The sequence below is a fragment of the Falco rusticolus genome, chromosome 1 (genome assembly GCF_015220075.1).
Source record: "Falco rusticolus isolate bFalRus1 chromosome 1, bFalRus1.pri, whole genome shotgun sequence".
In the NCBI taxonomy this organism is placed as follows: domain Eukaryota; kingdom Metazoa; phylum Chordata; class Aves; order Falconiformes; family Falconidae; genus Falco; species Falco rusticolus.
The window spans coordinates 25,793,890-25,811,610 of NC_051187.1; the positions used below are offsets into that span (position 1 = coordinate 25,793,890).

Here is a 17,721-nt window from a genome sequence, read left to right on the forward strand (position 1 = left end):
CATAGCAGCTCCGAGTCTTGCACTGTACAGCATAAAGAGCATTTCTCATGCAAAGCCTGCAATCAAAAAACACTCCAGAAGACACACAAACAATTACAGGCAGACACGTTCAGAGGAACCACAGGAGTTGCTCAGATAACACTTCCCCAGCTGCCTTTGGAAAGACTTTGGGATGGCAGGCAAAGCACCTAAGCTTCACCAAGCTGAAGTGGAAGCAGGTTAACCTCAGAGGGAACTAAATGCTTCACTTGGCCATGAGACAAGGCCAATACTCTGATTAGAGCCCAGACTGGCTCCCTGGAGCATCTGTCACAATGTATACCTCCCCCTATTCAAACGGAAGGCTCCTACATCATAGAAACTCAGTCTAGGCTAGGTCCATCACTGATCCTTTGGTCCTTTTTGGATGGCTTGTTCTACTTGTTAACTGCCACGGGATCTCATCCCACTTCCCCCTCTGCTACAGAGCAAAGTAGTATCAAGCTCCCCCAGCACCCTCTGGACTACAGGAGGAAGGAGAGAACTCAAGTAGTGCTCCAAGGGGCACCAAACCAGAAACAAAATCCCATGGAGTTTGCCTTTACCTCAGTATTCTCATTTTCTGATGACCCATGTTCATGATCCGAGTTCTCCTTGCTCTGCTTTCCCGGAGATTTGCACTTTCCTTTCTTGCACTTCCCACTGCAGGGCTTCTTTTCCCCTCTGCAGAGGGCCTGGAGCCGACTGAGGAACTTGGCTTTCCAGGCTTCAAAGTCTGCCTCAATGCTGCCATGCTTGCTCTGGGCCACATTGCAGTCCCCCTCAGCACGTGTCATGATACGGCTGGCACTGAGCATCCACAGCCACCTGTCAATATTTCTTCCAACCTAGGATGAAAATTAGAGGAAAATTAAACAAAGCCCAAGTTAAACAAAGAAGGCAACTACACAAGCAAGGACCAAGCCTGGAAACAGAGCTAGCAAACTGCACAGGACTGCGGGGCAGGGACTTCCAGACTCCCTCGTACCTGCTGACTCAGAGCACAGACACAAGGCATTCTGAACACCATCACACATCCTCCAGCTCCCATTTGAAAATACCTCTGCTATCACACTGATATGATAAGAGATGACCTCCAGGAACAAACTTCTTTGTGTGATGCTTGCTGGTCAAAATGGCCACATGCATAACACATTCCATGTGGCCCCAACTATACAAAGTTAACAACCTGGTGACAAGTCATGCCATTTATCTGAGTGAGATGAAACTAATTACCAGGCTAAGACACTGTCATATTTCACATCAGAAAATAAAGCTAAAATCCACACAATACAGCAAAGTACTTATGTTCAAGAAAAGCACTCTAAACTAAAAGGCAGCAAGTGAGAGGGGCTACAGTATGGTGCCCTCATGCACTGATAGAAAGCTTTCAAAGCCAGGAAATTAACTCAGTAAGGATTTACCATATGTACTATCATACCTTCCAGATCAATGCAGTGCTTATGAGACTCCTTTCCCATAGAAAAGAGCAGCACAGTTGCTTCAAATCTGCACTGTCCATGCCCTAAACCCAGTCCTTAATCAAGTCCACTGAACAGCTGCAATTCTCACACCAACTACCAGTATCATTTGTACTATCTGTAGCAGTTAGTAGCATTTAAGAATGCTTCTCTGAAAAGCTAAGCTGAAACCAAAGAAAGGTGCACGCGAGATACTTACTGTGTTGTAATGATCAACATACACTGAGTTTCCCAAGCCAAACACAGCATATCTCAGGCCTTTCAGATATGTTTTCCCAAAGCGGAAGTCATTCACAGCCTCTTCCAACCACTTGCAGAACCACACTGCACTCTCAGTTGGCTGTCCATCTGTGTACGTAGCTACCAAGAACACACAAATGTTCCTGCTGGTTGTCTAATAATATACACAGAACAGAATGGAAAAGATCATTGCATTTTTCTGAACACTTTACATCAGAAGAGAGCCATAACACATCAGCAGATGAAAGCAGTCAAAGGATGAAAGTTCTGCTAAGTGGGTTGGTAGTCTTTGATGTGGGATGCTGCAGGTGGTGCAACAGTGGTGATCTCAGTGGTGCTGAACGGCCATCCTCCCTGCAAAGCCATCCTAAATTAGCCAAGAGAGATCAAGTTGTCTTTTCCCTACTTAACAGGGTCACAGTGGTAAAACAGAACTGGACATCTACCTTTCCCACCCCAGTCAACAGCTTCTTGAACAGACTCTTGCGGCAATGAAGTCTCCCACAGATTCAAGGATTACTCAGTATTACACCCACAGATTCAAGAATTACACAATATAAATACATCTCCCAAGAAGTTCCTAACTTGTAAGTCCACAAAGGCTGCAGAAGTATCACCATCTACTTACTCCGGTTTTGAACCACTCCCCACGTGTACACAGTCAGAGACAGAACAAGGGAACCTGGTGCAGCCACTCTCGCATAACTCACAATTGAGTTACAGAACTAGCTCATATAAAGTTACTGTCTGCATCAAAATATTCTATGTGATCCTTTCCCAGTAATTTTCAAAATTTAAGTATTTTCTGCTGAGGGTTAACAGGCTATACTTGCTTATGTGGAAGGGAAGCAGTTTTCAACACACAGCTGTGGAGGTTTCCAGGATAACAGGAGAGAAATACAAAAGGAAGACAGCCTTCACAATCCCAGGAAAAACTTGTATTTTTTAGTCATATTTATGTCATACCCACCTCTTCTGATAAACAATCATCTGGATCATAATCTCCCATGCTAATGACTTCCACAGGCAAATTAAGGGAAATAACTGCTTCAGCCAGACCTTTGGCAAATCTCTGAAAAAAAGAAACATAGAAAATTATTAATTACTTCAACCCAACTATCACAAAGGTCAAACAAGACTTATCCCAGCACAGAAAGAACAGTGACACATGACAACTGGACCTAAAATTCCCCACATTAAAAGTATACTGGCTAAAAGCATTTTACATTAACAACTCATGATTTTACACTCACACACAGCAACTTCTTTTTAAGAAAGCACCCAAAATAGCGCTTTCCTCTAAGAAGATCTGCTAACAAATTAAGAGTATATTGTAAGAGTAAACTTTAAGCTTCATAATCACTGTCTCTACTGCATGCCCCACTTAAGTGAAAATAACATAAAATAACGATTTTCCTACTCCCTTTATCTTTCACATTGGGCTATGACTTTTAATGAGCTGATGAACTTCCAGATTTTTTACACAGTGCAGTGTTTTTAAAGCAAGCAACATACTTAAACCTCAACAATATTTCAAAACAATCATGTATGTGAAAAAAAGTAACATACCTTTGCTGTGCCAGTCTGAGACCCATAGAAAATCTTTACCCCAGCAACATAGACCTCCTTTGCCTGCAGAGCGGCACATCCATTTACTAGTTTGCCTTCTGTTCCTTCAGAAGCAGCAGAATTCCCCTTGGATTTTTCACCCTGTGAAACAAGTGCCATGCCACATTCAATCTCTTTTCAAAATTATGTTAACCCCATTTTCCCAAAAGCATTTACAATTCAAATCCTGTGACCAGATTCTCAGCACCACTAATAGGCAACAGTTTCTCTCACACCTAGAGAAACACACAAGTAACTATTTCTCTGAACTAGGCTATGCCACAATATACCTATCTCACACACCAGGGAGAGAACAGGATACAGCTGAATCAAAGAACCTCCCATCTCCTGCAGCAGAACTTCACTCACCTGCATGAGGACGTTTTAAAAACCTGAATGGCCTAATCCCACTCCTATCCTAAAATCAGTTCAACCTTGTCATTAACATCACTAGAAACGTGAACGTGAAAACACTGGACATGAGCAGAGCTATGTACTTGAAGTGACAGAGCAACCCAGGCTGACACATTCTCTAAGTAACAAAGTGAGAGGTGTTCAGCTGGTATCTACTCCAACATCACAGCAACAAGGGCATTTAGTTACTCACAAACATAAAACAATCCAGACTGAGGATTATAACCATCAGATGAACTAAAATGCCATTGAGATTTGCAGGATCCCAGGTGGGCCCACAGTGAAGCAGCACATTTCACTGCACCAGTGGGTACCCTTACCCAGCTACTACTCCCACACACAGACTTTTGGGGTCTTCTCAGACAAAAGTGATTACATGTTCAGTTACCTTCTTTTTGGTTTTGGTGGTGGTGAACTGAATGATGATCCAAATGCTGATCCCAAAACCAACAACAGAATAGATGTAAAATCTGTGCAGCCATAAGGACACCAGGCAAGTATAAAAGTTCCACGTATCCATTGAGACATCCAAATCTAGATTAAATCACAGGTTTAACAAGAGCAGATTCCTACAGTATGAATTCAGAATGAACACACAAAAAATAACCACACAGTAACCACAGCATCATGCCATTAGCTATTATTCCCCAGGATTCAGAGAAAACAGTTTTTGGCTAAACACAAGACACTACAATTGACTCAGGGAACCTTCACCTCCTCAGATGTGTGAGCCTAGTTTCATCTGACTATCCAAGCTCATGTTTTAGCTTAGATAGGGCAGGGTCTGTTATAAGAAAAGACAGAAAAAGCTTGTGCTGTGCAAGAGTCTGAACATAGAAAGTCCTTGTGAAACATCCACTGTATTGCACTGGCCTTAGTCTTGCACAGACCCGAACACATGCAGATCTCTGGAGCTAGAAAGCTCCACCTAAGGGGAAAATCATCTACACACTTTGCTGCTGAATACAACCCTTGCTCGTACATATTAGACACCACACTGATTACAATAGCTTTGATCCAGTTTCAAGGCCAGACTGAAACCTGGTGGATTCAAAGTACTTTTTCAGAAGTCTATCATGTGAGTGAGGTTTGATTCAGAACAACTGAGATTTTTCAACTCTGTTCAGAACATTCAGGACACAAAATGTTGTAGCCAGGAGGCCACGCTTACACAGTGCCTGTGACTACATAATTCATACAAAATATTCAGGGGTTAAATAAGGCTTGTTGGTGACATTTATTGACTGAGAAACACAGATTATATCCTCCTCCTGTTATTTACAGTCCTCTTGGCTCTTGTTTTTACAGACATCATACAAGAGCACAGAAACAGCATTTCCAAGAGGCGGGAAACTTTTGGTATCTTACTTGTCCCCTAGGCAGTTACAGTATCAGAACAAAAGCTTGAGGGGATGCCCCTCATCCCTCCACCACCAACACAGACACTCCCAAAGAGCTGAGAGCACTTGCCTTTGTTAGCAGCCCCCTTGCTGCCAGGCAACACAAGCAGCACATCCCTCAAGGGGGACTCTAGAAACCTGCAGCAGCCCAGGTACCCTGCTCCACCTCACCCTCTGTACTTGACACAACACAACTAACCCACAGCACCCCCCACGCCTGACCCCCCCATGGCAGATGCCCCTTGTTCCTCACCCTTGCACCCCAACACCCACCCCATTTCATTCCTCCAGGGTACTCACCCCCACCCGCGTAACTGCCCTCCTGTAGGACCCCTCATGAAGACCTCCCCCCCACCCCCAGTACTCTCATAGTTACTGCCACCCACACTGTTCTCACGGTTACTGTCCCCCACAGAACCCACACACAGTCACTGCCCCACACCCCCCCACAGTCACTGCCCCACACCCCCCCACACACACAGTCACTGCCCCACACCCCCCCACACACACAGTCACTGCCCCACACCCCCCCACACACACAGTCACTGCCCCACACCCCCCCACACACACAGTCACTGCCCCACACCCCCCCACACACACAGTCACTGCCCCACACCCCCCCACACACACAGTCACTGCCCCACACCCCCCCACACACACAGTCACTGCCCCACACCCCCCCACACACACAGTCACTGCCCCACACCCCCCACACACACAGTCACTGCCCCACACCCCCCCCACACACACAGTCACTGCCCCACACCCCCCCACACACACAGTCACTGCCCCACACCCCCCCACACACACAGTCACTGCCCCACACCCCCCCACACACACAGTCACTGCCCCACACCCCCCCACACACACAGTCACTGCCCCACACCCCCCCACACACACAACCCCTCATGGTTACTATCCCCGTCTCCACAACCCTCACAGTTACTACACACAAACACACCGCTCACAACCCCCACACACAGTTACTACCCTACACACACACCCCCCTCCCCTCACGGTTGCTACCCCACCACCAGCACCACCACACATCCCTCACGGTTACAGCCCCCGGTTACTACCCCTACGACCCACCCCACACACCCCTCACGGTTACTGCTCCCCCTACACCCCACCACCCGTTCCCTCACGGCTTACTGCCCACACAGACACACATCTTTCCCTCACACGTATGGCCGCGGCCCGCCGCACACCGCCGAGCCCCGCGCCTCAGCCCAAGCGTCACACCCGCCTCTTCCGGCCCCTCCCCCCCGCGTTTCCTTCCGCAGGGCCTTTGCTGAGCGCGGGGGGGCGGGCCAGGCGCGGTGGCGGCCAATGGGGAGGCAGATTGGCCCGGCCCCGCCCCCCGGCCCCGCGCGCGCCCGCCGGTGGCGCAGGCACAGCCGCCGCCATGTCCATCTTCACCCCTACCAACCAGATCCGCCTCACTAACGTGGCCGTGGTGCGGGCGCGGCGCGGCGGCAAGCGCTTCGAGATCGCCTGCTACCGCAACAAGGTCATGGGATGGCGCAGCGGAGCGTGAGTGAGACCGGCCGACGACGACGGGGTCTGGCCGCCGGGGGCGGCCTGTGGGGGAGGCCCGTGTGGGCGCCCGGTGGCGTGAGGCGACTTCCTGTGGGGACCCGGGTGTGGCGGGGCGTGGGGGAGGCGGCGGGGCTGAAGAGCCCCATGGCGACCGGCCTGTGCCGGGGGCGGGAACCCGGATGGGACCCGGCTGTGGCTTGGGGCAGGAGCCGTGCGGGACCCGGCTGTGGAGCAGGGGACACCCGTGTAGAGGGGGGGACCCAGCTGTGGGGAGCGGGGGGAGCCGCGCAGGGGCGGTGACCCTGCCCATCCCCGGCAGTGACGCTTGGGCAATCCGGGTTCCAGGCTCCCCTAATCCAGCCCTTGGCAGCAGGACTTCTTCCTCCTCGCTGAATACTCGTGTGCTCTTTCTTACATGACTGACTTCACAAGTTTTCGAACTCTCTCCTCATCTTCAGGGAGAAAGATCTCGACGAGGTCCTGCAGACACATACAGTGTTTGTCAACGTTTCCAAAGGCCAGGTGGCGAAGAGGGAAGATCTTGTTCAAGCATTTGGGACAGATGACCAAACAGAAATCTGTAAGATGGTAGGTTTCACACACTTTGCTTTCTCAAAGCGTGGAGAAGACCTGCCAAATCTTTTACAAACAGGTCACATGGGCATGGTAGGTTGGTTTAGCCCTAGAAAGTTCCCACTGAATGCAGTGCTGCTGTAGGCAAAAGTGGTGTTCAATTGGTGAAGCAGTGCGACGGAAGGACTGGTAGCACTGTGCTATAGTCTTAAACATTATCTGTGCAGCTGGCTGGAAAGAGTTGTGAGCTCTCTGTGTAACATGCAGCTTCTACGTGCTGAGGTCTGCGGACACAGGAAAAAGGTTAGCCAGCACTAAGCAGTTCCTCATCTAAAATACATTATTAAGGATGCATGGAAAGAAATGGGACAGTTCCTTCTTACTTTGGACACTTCAATGAAATGCTATGTATGAGATATAGATAGATAGATAGATAGATATTTACAAAAAGGAACAGATCCACTTTCTTAGTCCTCGGCAGGATATAAACCATGGACTTATAGGTGGTGAGAATGTAAGTAAATCTGCGCTTTTGAGTGTGTCTGTGGTGGGTTTTTTGTCTGCAGACTTTACAGTGGTGCCTGCCATAATGGTGTACATTACTAATACGGTTGTTCTTTTGCTCCGCTGTACCGTCTAACCAAACCATTGAATCAATTGTTAAATTTAACAGAGTTACTAAAGTTTTCATTCTGTGCTCAAATCTGTATATTTATTAACTAATGTCTTCCTTTTTACTGTACAGATTTTATCCAAAGGGGAGCTGCAAGTATCGGACAAAGAACGACAGACACAGCTGGAGCAGATGTTTAGAGACATTGCAACTATTGTGGCTGACAAGTGTGTGAATCCTGAAACAAAGAGGCCATACACAGTGATCCTGATCGAAAGAGCCATGAAGGATATTCACTACTCCGTCAAGCCGCACAGGAGCACAAAGCAGCAGGTTGGTTTTCTCGCGACATGAGCTGCTGCTTAGAGGTGGCTCTTCAAGCCTGATTTCTCCCTGCGCAGCCACGGAGGGGTGAGCAGAGCACTGCGGTCTGAAGACTGCAGAGCGGTTACTCAGCTGGCTGGCAGCTGCATGCTGGGTACAAGCAGCTTCTGAAACTCACGCAGTTTGTTTTCTAACAATGCGGGGAAGGGAGAAAGAAAGAAACCAATTAAAGCAGCAACAGTGGTATATCTGGAACAGAAGGAAGTTTTATCGTTTATTTTAATTGAGGCAGTGAATCAGGCTTTGCATCTGAGCCACGTGGGTTTCTGTTGTTTTGCAGTATGGCTGCTATTGAACGTGATTTTGGGCAGGCTTGTTAAGTATTTGAAGTGGTCACAAACAGCCAGACCTCTGCCTTTTCTTGCTGCTCTACCAAGGGAGTGTAAACCATACTCCCTGCAGCAGGGTGACAATGATCAGTGCTGGGAACTGTGTCTGGAGCTAATGCAAAGGATTTGGATTTTGGTCTGTGCAAGGGTTTGTAAGCAGGTGTGTCAATGCTCTTTCCTCTTCATGTCGTGACAGGCACTGGAAGTGATCAGACAGTTAAAGGAAACCATGCAGATCGAACGTGCTCACATGAGGCTGCGATTTATCCTTCCAGCAAAGGAGGGGAAGAAACTGAGAGAGAAGCTCAAGCCCCTGATTAAAGTTATTGAGAGTGAAGATTTCCACGAACAGCTGGAAATTGTGAGTAATAAAGCGGTCCCTTGGGTGTCATACTTGATTTGACTACACCTGTACCTTTGACTAGATGATGAATGAATATGTGGAAGATGTTGAGATAAACTGCAGGTTTACGAGGGGTTCTAAATCAGAGGTGTGCTTTGTGGTTTTAATGTCACCTAATCCTAGTGAGGTCAGCGTGCAAGTAGCCTTTATTGTACAGAGGTTGCTGCTTCAAGCTGCAGAGGAGCAGTGTCATTCCTCTTAGCAGTGATTATCCTACAGCACGGATAAATTTCTCTGCATGTATGGAATGTTACTCTTCATTTGGTGGGTCAGGCCTGTATTTGACAGCGGTTAATTAGGTTTTGAAGAAATAGTCTGTGGCAAAGCAGAACTTGGTATTAGCCAGAATCTTTCCGAGACCAGATTAGAATCTAGCAATCCCAGCTGTCAAAAGACATGCCCAGCATGGGTAAATGGAACTGCAGAGCCTCTGTGGAAAGATTATTTGATAGAAATTGCTTATCAATTCTGCAAAGTCCTTCTTAGTCACAAAAGCATTTTTATTTTTAATGAAAATTAATGTAAGACTTTGAAAAGGGTCTAATGACAATCAAATACTATGGCTTGACATTTCAGGTGTGCCTTATTGACCCAGGCTGCTTCAGAGAGATTGATGACCTGATACGGAGTGAGACAAAAGGGAAAGGAACCCTGGAGGTGCTGAGTCTGAAAGACGTGGAGGAAGGAGACGAAAAGCTTGAATAATGAAAGCCTTCCCACAGCAGTTCTACTTGCAACAGCATTCTACGAAATGACTGGCGATAGACATGCTCTTCTGTTCGGCCTTCGTGGTTTTTCCGTTCTCTTGCTGCCAGATATTTCCTGACACTAGTCCTTTCAGATTTTTACATGCAGTGTGGGGTTTTTTATCCTTCCACACCTGCTTGGTTTACAAATGTGTTTGACTGCTGGAACGTTTTATGTCAGAGTTGCACTAATGAGGCCTGAGTTAAGATGTGGTAGACAAGTGACTTTTCCTTTGGTTTCCTTTAAGGGTTGCTGTTGAAGAGTGTTGGGCTGATACGGTGCCCGTTGTTGCTACCTGGAGCTGTCAGTGCTGAGCGGCCGGTTGCATAGATTGCTGAGGGGTGAGTTTGTCTGTGAGGAGAGGAACCTTCAGAAGAGAGCTGCTTTTTCACTTCTCAGCACGTGCAAAGCATGGATCGTTCCTAAAAATCTATCTGTGAGCAGCACGATCACTGACTTGGGCTTCTACAATTGGCTGCTTGATAATTAAAACACCATTCTTAAAGATTTCCTTTGCCGGATAGAAGAGTACTCGCTGACTTATTAAAAACCTTCTCTTCCATATAACTTCTTCGTGACATGTATTTAGCTACCTTAAGAAAAATCAGTTATCGCCTGCTTCTATATTAGAGATACAGAAAGACATAAAATCATTTTTGTGAATGGTATAGGAGGTGCCTCCGGCCACGGCGATGCTTTCTGTAGGCCGAAGGGGTGGCCTGTGCTTGTCAGCTGTTCATTCCACGGCGTCAGTGAGAATCTCCGACAGGCATGGGTGGCCTCTGCCCATCGAGCTGGACAGGCTTTTGTTGGGCCGCCATTCCCCAGCAGGAGCAGTTTGGTTGTGCCCCGTTTTAGTGCGAGACAGAGAAATCCTGGCAGCTGTCCTTTCTCCTCTCGCTGCTTATGCTGCTTTCTAATACCTGCCCAGCATTTCCAGGCAGCTCCAGATTCCATGAGCTCTTGTCTCAGCTGTGTTCAACAAATGCTTTTTAGTGGAGCTGGTGTGTTTCAAAGAAGAGGGGAAGAGAGCACAGCAAGTGGAGGAGGAGAGACGGAAAATGCAAACCACCAGGCAAAGCCCCTGTGCTTGGGTGACCGAAAGCTCAGCCAGCAGGGATTTACGGAGCCTTCAGCGTGACGTACCCCTTCCCATGCTAACAGCAGGCAGCAGGTCAGGAGCTGCAGGCTAGCCAGCGCCTCGATGTCTCTCCCAGACGAGTGCTGTGTTCATCATTGGCTGTTCACTTTTAGCGCGCCCGACTGCCTGCTACATGAGAACTGAAGGGAGCTCTGGCTTGCGCTGCTGACGTGACCTTTTCCTTTGTAGCGTGAACAGCGTGGGAAGTCTCCAGAATTTAGGCAGGGAGGGCTGAAGACAACTGAAAGCGGAGAGGTTTGACGTGTGAGGTGCAGGGGGCCTGTGGGACTAGACCCTTAGTCAAAGGCTTCCTCCTGGAAGCTGGTTTCTGCAGGCGCCTGTTGACACGAGCTTGTACAAGCCTGGCTCATGTTTCTTGAGCAGTATTTTGGAAGGGCCGTCCACTCGAGAGTCTGAGTTTTGCTGAGGGCCACTGAAATGGACATCCTTGAGGCATTTTAGCCGTTCTTCTAAAAAGCTCTCTCTTGCCACCCCCCGGTAACCTGCCGTGATGTTTAAATGCTGCCTAGGACAGTGTAGTGGCATAATGACTCTACTTGCCACGTGGGCCCCGCCTCAGTGTGGAGATCTCGACGTGCACGGACAGACTGGCCAGGTTCCTTGTGGGCACAAAGCCTTCACTGCTTGTCTTTCAAAGGGCCATCTCTTCACGCGCATTTTTATGAAGCACAGAAGATGATAATGTCTGCGTGTAGCCTGTCACGGGCCATTGGCGTTAACATGCAATCCATCAGTCTGCACATGAGGTGCTGAGTAAGAGCCTGGGATGATCCTGTGTCGGTAACACTTGATTTCAGAATCCTCTAATTTCTTTGTTTCCTATGTTCAGCAGCTAGAGCACCATAGGACGGCTGCACATTAAAGATCTCGAGCTACAGAAACTTCATCAGAGCTGATCTACAAGCTTGGTGCTAGGAAGGCAGTTTCCCTCTGTAAGGAGTCTTTTTCTGCAAATCAAAGATTGAGGGTTATTCTCCTCTCTGGTAGAGGGAGCTTGGTTTTATTTCTCAACGAATAAATGTACATGCTTGCATTCCTTGCCGTGTCTGTAGCTGAGCCAGAACGTGCGGGAAGGACAAGACCAAAGCCCAGTCTCAGCAGCTGGTCTGTTCTTGCCCGGTGCAACGGGAGCAGAACTCCCTGTGTAGCTGTTCCGTGTTGCCGAAGGCACGTGGCGAGGCAGGAACGGGCTCCTGGTGCCATGCGAAACCAGCCGGCAGCTGCCAGAGAGCGCGGGGGGCTGTTCGGGTCCATGTGCCCACGTGTTTTCCCTGCAAGTGTCCTGGCCCCGTGTCTGGTGGGGCTTGGAGGGGTCCCCCAGCTGGGCGGGCTGCAACTGCTGCAGCCACGGCGCTGGGACCGCGCTGCCCGCCCTGCCTTGGGCTGCCTCAGTAACTGGTTATTCATTCGCCTGTCGCCCGCAGAAGCGGAGAGGAGGGGGCCGTGGGTGGCGATGGCTGAGCAGGAGGCGCTGGCCGAGCAGGAGGTGTGTGCCATGCGGCACTGGGAGGTGCCGCTGTGACAGTTACGCCAGTGCAGGGAGTGAGCTCAGCTCTGTGATGTCACAGCCCGTGTCACAGCCTGCCAACGTCCTAACAGCCCGGCAACGTCTCCACCGGGCAGTAGAGCCACGACGGCTGCCACGTGCGCAGCCAGGCTGGAGGGCCGAGGCAGGAGCAGTGGCACCATGCCGGGCCGCAAGGCAAACCTCAGCCAGCGCGCCCAGGAGCTGTGTGCCGCCGTCGCCTTGCAGGGTGCTGCCCCTTGGGCTTCTTGTGGGGACGGCCTGGGGCGGGCGGGTGGCTCTCGGTCCCCGCGTTGTCCTGCACGGTACCAACAGCGCCTTTGTGTCCCCCAGAGCAAGGCGGGAAGTTTTGCGCGCAGCCGCGTGAGGAAAAGCGCAGTGGGACCAGAGAGCGGCTCCCCCGCCTGTGTGAGGCTGTGCAGGAGGACGTCCGTGCCCGGGGCCATAGCCAGCAGGTACCGTCGGGTCCCTCCTGCTCTACCCCTGCCTGGCGCTGGCCCTGTCGGGAGCGGGCGGCACAGGGCAGCACTAGGCTGGGACTGGCCCCAGGCTGGTGGTGATTGTTCTCTCTGCCCCTCTCGTGCCCACAGCACAACAGACGCAGCGTCTCTGAGACCTGCAGAGCGCCAAAGTCCTTGGGGGCCACTTTGGCCAACCAGACAGGGCCCAGCGCGCCCGGGCTGCTTGCAGGGGGCTGGGGCTGTGGGAAGGCTCAGAAGGACAGGGTGGGTGGTAGAGTGACCTGGTGCCGGCACAAGGACAGCCCCCCAGGGCTGGTGTGGTGCAACGGGGGGTGTTTGTGTGTGGTCCCACGGGTCCCTTTCCACTGCGGGACCCACCCGTGCAGATCCTCCTTGAGCTCCCTGAGCAGATCTGTTGTCCCGGCAGTGCTCCCGGCTGTCCCAGCCTGTGTGTGCCCAGGGCTGCCCGGGTTCCTGCAGCTCCAGCCGCATCCCTGAGAGAGAGATGCTGTCCCTGCCCTGCCCTTCACTGCCCGTCCCGAGGTTACAACGCGGTTATAAGCCCCGCTGCGGTGACAGAGACCCTGGCCCCGCAGAGCTGCCTTTGCCCGGGGGCCTCTTGCAGGGCCAGCGGCAGGCGGGTGCGGGGGGGTGCTGCTGCTGCTGCTGCTGCTGCTCTCCGGCACCCCCGCAGCTGGGGCACTGATGGATTCGATTGACGCCCAGCCCTGGGTCTCAGTTAGGCAGCACCCCTAAGTCCGGTGTCCCCAGCTCCACCCTGGGGGCAGTTTTGCAGGCAGGACCCCCTTGTGCCGCGGGCACCCAGCAAGCTCTGCCTCCAGCCTGCTGAATGCTCGCATGCCCATCCAGGTGGCCCAGGAGAAGCTCCAGGCCGACATCTATGAACGGGTGAACACCTGCAACATGCTGCTGCACCAGGTGAGGCAGCGGAGACAAGTGCGGGAGGAGCTGCAGAGGCGGCTGCAGCAGCTGCAGGATGCTGCGATGCCTGACAAGCGGCAGCAGGCACAGGCGCAGGTACCTGGGACCCCCTCCTGGGCTGGCAGCACCTGCAGAGGGCTCTAATCCAGCCCCTGCACCCCCCGGCTGGCCTCTGGGCTTGGCATGCGGGGTCACCCCCTGTACCCCCCCACCTCTGCCCCAGGCCATTTGCCAGCTGGAGAAAAACATTGAGAAGGTGCTCCTCAAAGTCCACACTGGACAGAAGGTGACTGCCCTGTACCTGGCGGTGCGGGATGTCCTGAGGAAGGTGAGCTCCTCCCCACCGTGCCATCGTGCCACCTGCTCCCCCAGCAGAGACAAGGAGGTGCCCCAGGGGCAACGCTGGTGGGACACCCCCCTCCCAGATCAAAGAGGTCCTCCTGCTCCCCTCCATCTGCTGTCACAGCACGGGGGACCCCTGGGGCTCACTGGGGTGACGTGCTGTGGCTCCCTGTGTCCCAGGAGCTGGCCCACCTGCCTCCGCACCTGGACCTCCTGTGCAAGATGGCCGAGCTGTATGGTAGGGAGCTCCAGGACATGGATCTCATGGCCTTGGAGGCCTGCAAAGCCGCTGACAGAGCCAAGGTGAGATGGCCAGGGGCACCTCGGGGCCCTTTTCCACCCTCCAGAGCCCACCGACGGCACCATGTGCCCCGGAGCTGCTGAGTGTGCCTTCAACCAAGAGCAAAAGAGCCGGAGCTGGGCTTGCCCACAGCACCCCGATGGCTCCATAGCTCCTCCCGGGTGTCGCTCTTGGGCCGGGCTGCCCTGGGGCTGGGGACAGCCTGCCCGAAGCCCCAGCTACGGCGAAGGCAGCACGCTCCACCCGCCAGCCCTCCTTGCCCACTATCCTTCCCAGCCTGTCTACTTGGCGGCGGGGCTGGTCATTGCTGACCCTGGCCATCCCACAAGTTCAGCTGGCTGCCAAAGGTCCGTTCCAGCTCTGACAGCCACTTCTCCCTTCTCTGACACGCTCCAGGAGGACGCAAACAGGACGCGCAGCCGGATCCTTGCGGAGAGAGCGCGCATGTACCGCTCCCGGGCCACCCAGGAGGTCTCTGTAGACACAGGGTGGCGGAAGGACGTGTACCAAAGGCACCTGAGAGCGGTGAGCTGGGGGTCCTGGCACAGGCCAGGCTGTGGGCAGACGGCAGGCATCGGTGCCGGGCCCCCCACGGGTCGGGGGCCTGCAGGGCCAGCTCCCCCCGGCTGTCAGCAGCGTGGGGGGTGACAATGCACATCCTTGCAGCAGGAGAGGCACGAGCTCACCGTGGACTCCCCGACCCCGGCCTCACAGGACCAGCTCGTGGGTGAGTGCCTGGCAGGGTGCAGGGGGGTGGGACGCGGGCACAGCCGCAGGCATCCTTCCCTGACGCTTCCCTCCCACCCCAGGCACCAGTCTGGAGGCCGTCAGGTCCCAGATGGAGCACGAGGCCAGGGTCACGCAGAAGATGCAGCAGGCCAAGGCTGCGCTGCAGTGCTCCAGGATCTGGGTAACGTGACCCCCCCCTCTGGCAAAACCCACGGCTGCTCAGGGCCCGGGGAGCTGAGAGCCCTCTGCTTGCCTTGTTTCATTGTGGGCTTCTCTGCCCTCCTCTGCCTCGGGAGACGCCCAGAGGCCCTCTGGGGCGGGCAGGGATGGCACCACACTTCTCCGTGACATGAGCTTGCAGCCGTCCATGGTGCACACGGCTCCCCGAGGCCACGGCCCGGGTCCTGTACCCTGCAGGAGCACCGGGGGCTGAGTCCTCGTGCTCTCCCCCGGCCAGGACATACCCGGCAGGCTCCTGGAACAGCAGAAGTCCTCGGCGGACCTGGAGCAGTGCATCAAGGAGGGCGAGGAGAAGAAGCGGGCACTGGCGGAGAGGCTGCACGAGCTGGAGCTGAACCTAGCTAAGCTGAAGTTTCACCAGCCCTCCAACACAAGCAGGTGTGCAGTCGTGTCCACCGGGCCACGGCCCTTGGCGGGGGGGACACGTGTGTGCCAGGTGTCCCGACACAGCAGGGCACCCCTTCCCACGTCCCACTGCAGCCGCCCACCCCTCCTGTGCCGCCAGGTTTTCTGAGCAGGGGGCTCCCCCAGCTCTGGGCCTGGCAGAGCACCCAAAGCTCCCGCTGCGGCGGCAGGAGGACCCGCGCTTCTGGCCTGGCGTGGGAAGTGGTACCAGCAGCGTGGAGCTGGGTTGCAGGCAGCACCTCTGCTCTGCATTGGCAACCTGAGCAGCTTTTGCAACAGCTCTAGGGTGTTCCTGCCCCCCCTGTGCACTTGTATGGATGTGAATGTGCTTGGCTCCAGGGTGCTGGAGGAGGAGCTGCGGCTGAAACTGCAGTGCCAAGAGGCTCGGCTGGAGGACATGCGGGCCCAGATGATGAGGAGCAAGGATGTTCTGCTGAAATGTGAAGAGGACATCGACAGCCTTTTCGTCCGCCTGCAGGGCATCACCGTGCCCGGCCAGGTACCCACATGGGGCTGGCGTGAGCTTGGCCCCGGCCACTGCCCGGTGGTGCAGCAGCACGGCGTGGAAACGCTTGGCGCAGCCACTGTCCCCCCGCCGTGGCTCGTTTTCCCCACCAAGGTGGTTGTTCTCTCTCTGACTCCAGGAGGATCCCGTCAAGGCCATGGCGGTGGAGGAGAAGCTGCAGCACTGTGAGCAGAAGCTGCGCTACCTGGTGCAGCGGGTGGCCAGCCTGCCCCACGACTGGCGCAGCCCCAACAAGGACAACAAGGTGCGCGGGGGCTCCATCCCTGCTGTGGCCTTCGGGCACCCGCACGGGGCTTTCCCATACGGCCCATCCCAAGCGTCCTCCCAGCTGGCAGGATGGAGGTGGCGCCAGGGGAGAGCCATGGAGCAGCTCAGCCCCCGGTGGCACGGGGCACTGCAGGGTGTGCCCCGCGCGGGGACCTCGAGGTGGGGCAGCCCTTGGCTTGGAACACCCACCTCCCCTTCAGCAAGTAACCCAGAGTGTCTTCCACAGATTTTTGCCGAGGTCCGTAATTTACTAGAGAACACCACTGCGGATCACCCACAGAACCTGAGGGTTTCCTTGGAGGACGCAGGCAGCGGCCAAGGTAGGAGAGCACAGCGAGGACACGTGCCACAGCAACCATCCCAGCCCCTGCCCGTGGGGATTCCTGGGCATCCTTGCCTGTCTTCCACTGTCCCAGCAGAGCCCAACCCACGAGCTGCTTGTCCCAGGTGCTGTGGGACAAGGAGGGAGAGCCTTGGCTTCAAAATCACCTGGTTGTGGCCTCCTCCTGTTGGATGTTCTTGGGGGAGACCACGAGCTTTTGGCAGCTCTCTACTGTGTTTTTAACAAAGCGGGAGCTGTACCCACCACCCCCTGGCTCCAGGCCTTTCTGGGAAGCGCCAGCAGTGTTGAAGAGGGGCCACAGCGGTGGCAACCCCAGGCTCTGCAGGTCCCCCTGGGATGCGGGGCTGGCAGAGCCAGTCGGCAGTGCCTGTGCCTCAGGGCTCCGCACGATGGCTCTCTGGGATGCCACCAGCCCTGCAAAAGGTGCCGGCTCTGCCCAGGGACACGAGCGCACAGAGCCTCCACAGCCCACTCCTCTCCACTCTCTCCTCAGAGTCCTTGGATTCTGATGACGAATCCTGTGGCCTTGTCCTCACCCGGGAGGGCATCAAGAAGCAGGGGCTGCTCCTGATGAAAAGCAAGCAGCGTGGCAAGAAGTAGCAGTTTCTCCAGCAGACCTTTGCATGCCCCACAGCCACCCGCTGTGCTGGGCATGCCCCAGAGCCACCCGCTGTGCTCTTTGGCCGGCAGCTTTAATAAAGTAGATGTTTTGCACTCCTCACAGGC

The 17,721-nt window shown here is 53.8% G+C and overlaps 3 protein-coding genes across 12 annotated transcripts in view; 2 read left to right on the forward strand and 1 right to left on the reverse strand.

Annotated features, from left to right (window-relative positions):
- TYW1 (tRNA-yW synthesizing protein 1 homolog) overlaps positions 1-6,444 on the reverse strand; it is a 106,732-nt gene extending 100,288 nt beyond the window's left edge. For 2 of the 5 annotated variants that reach the window (XR_005102223.1, XM_037375131.1), the window contains exons 1-6: positions 6,317-6,350; positions 4,150-4,295; positions 3,309-3,449; positions 2,710-2,811; positions 1,699-1,893; positions 585-866 (exon numbers count right to left, since the gene is read on the reverse strand). Coding sequence is in view for 4 of the 5 variants with exons in the window: in XM_037375131.1 (XP_037231028.1) it covers positions 585-866; positions 1,699-1,893; positions 2,710-2,811; positions 3,309-3,449; positions 4,150-4,295; positions 6,317-6,335 (885 nt within the window). In the remaining variant the exon portion in view is untranslated. Of the gene's footprint in view, positions 1-584; positions 867-1,698; positions 1,894-2,709; positions 2,812-3,308; positions 3,450-4,149; positions 4,296-5,231; positions 5,420-6,316 lie in introns of those variants that run through there. The other 3 variants (XM_037375135.1, XM_037375133.1, XM_037375132.1) reach the window with 3 other exon arrangements.
- A 63-nt stretch (positions 6,445-6,507) lies between these two features.
- On the forward strand, positions 6,508-10,319 carry SBDS (SBDS ribosome maturation factor). The gene is made up of 5 exons (XM_037375142.1): positions 6,508-6,697; positions 7,162-7,291; positions 8,022-8,222; positions 8,799-8,963; positions 9,582-10,319. The coding sequence occupies exons 1-5, from the start codon at positions 6,570-6,572 to the stop codon at positions 9,708-9,710; spliced, it is 753 nt and encodes a 250-aa protein (XP_037231039.1). The 5' UTR covers positions 6,508-6,569; the 3' UTR covers positions 9,711-10,319.
- A 1,729-nt stretch (positions 10,320-12,048) lies between these two features.
- On the forward strand, positions 12,049-17,716 carry LOC119142322 (coiled-coil domain-containing protein 183-like). Of its 6 annotated transcripts, none has more exons than XM_037375138.1 (11): positions 12,049-12,400; positions 12,773-12,894; positions 13,771-13,938; positions 14,066-14,170; positions 14,365-14,487; positions 14,882-15,010; positions 15,152-15,212; positions 15,295-15,395; positions 15,672-15,832; positions 16,199-16,358; positions 16,504-17,605. In XM_037375138.1, the coding sequence occupies exons 3-11, from the start codon at positions 13,825-13,827 to the stop codon at positions 17,215-17,217; spliced, it is 1,668 nt and encodes a 555-aa protein (XP_037231035.1). In that variant the 5' UTR covers positions 12,049-12,400; positions 12,773-12,894; positions 13,771-13,824; the 3' UTR covers positions 17,218-17,605. The 6 variants fall into 6 exon arrangements, with proteins under 6 accessions (XP_037231035.1, XP_037231038.1, XP_037231036.1 ...); XM_037375141.1 differs by lacking the exons at positions 12,049-12,400; positions 12,773-12,894 and having other exon boundaries at positions 13,555-13,938; positions 16,504-16,629; positions 16,879-16,972; positions 17,489-17,716; XM_037375139.1 differs by lacking the exons at positions 12,049-12,400; positions 12,773-12,894 and having other exon boundaries at positions 13,556-13,938; positions 16,504-16,972; positions 17,489-17,716.
- Positions 17,717-17,721: the final 5 nt, after the last annotated feature.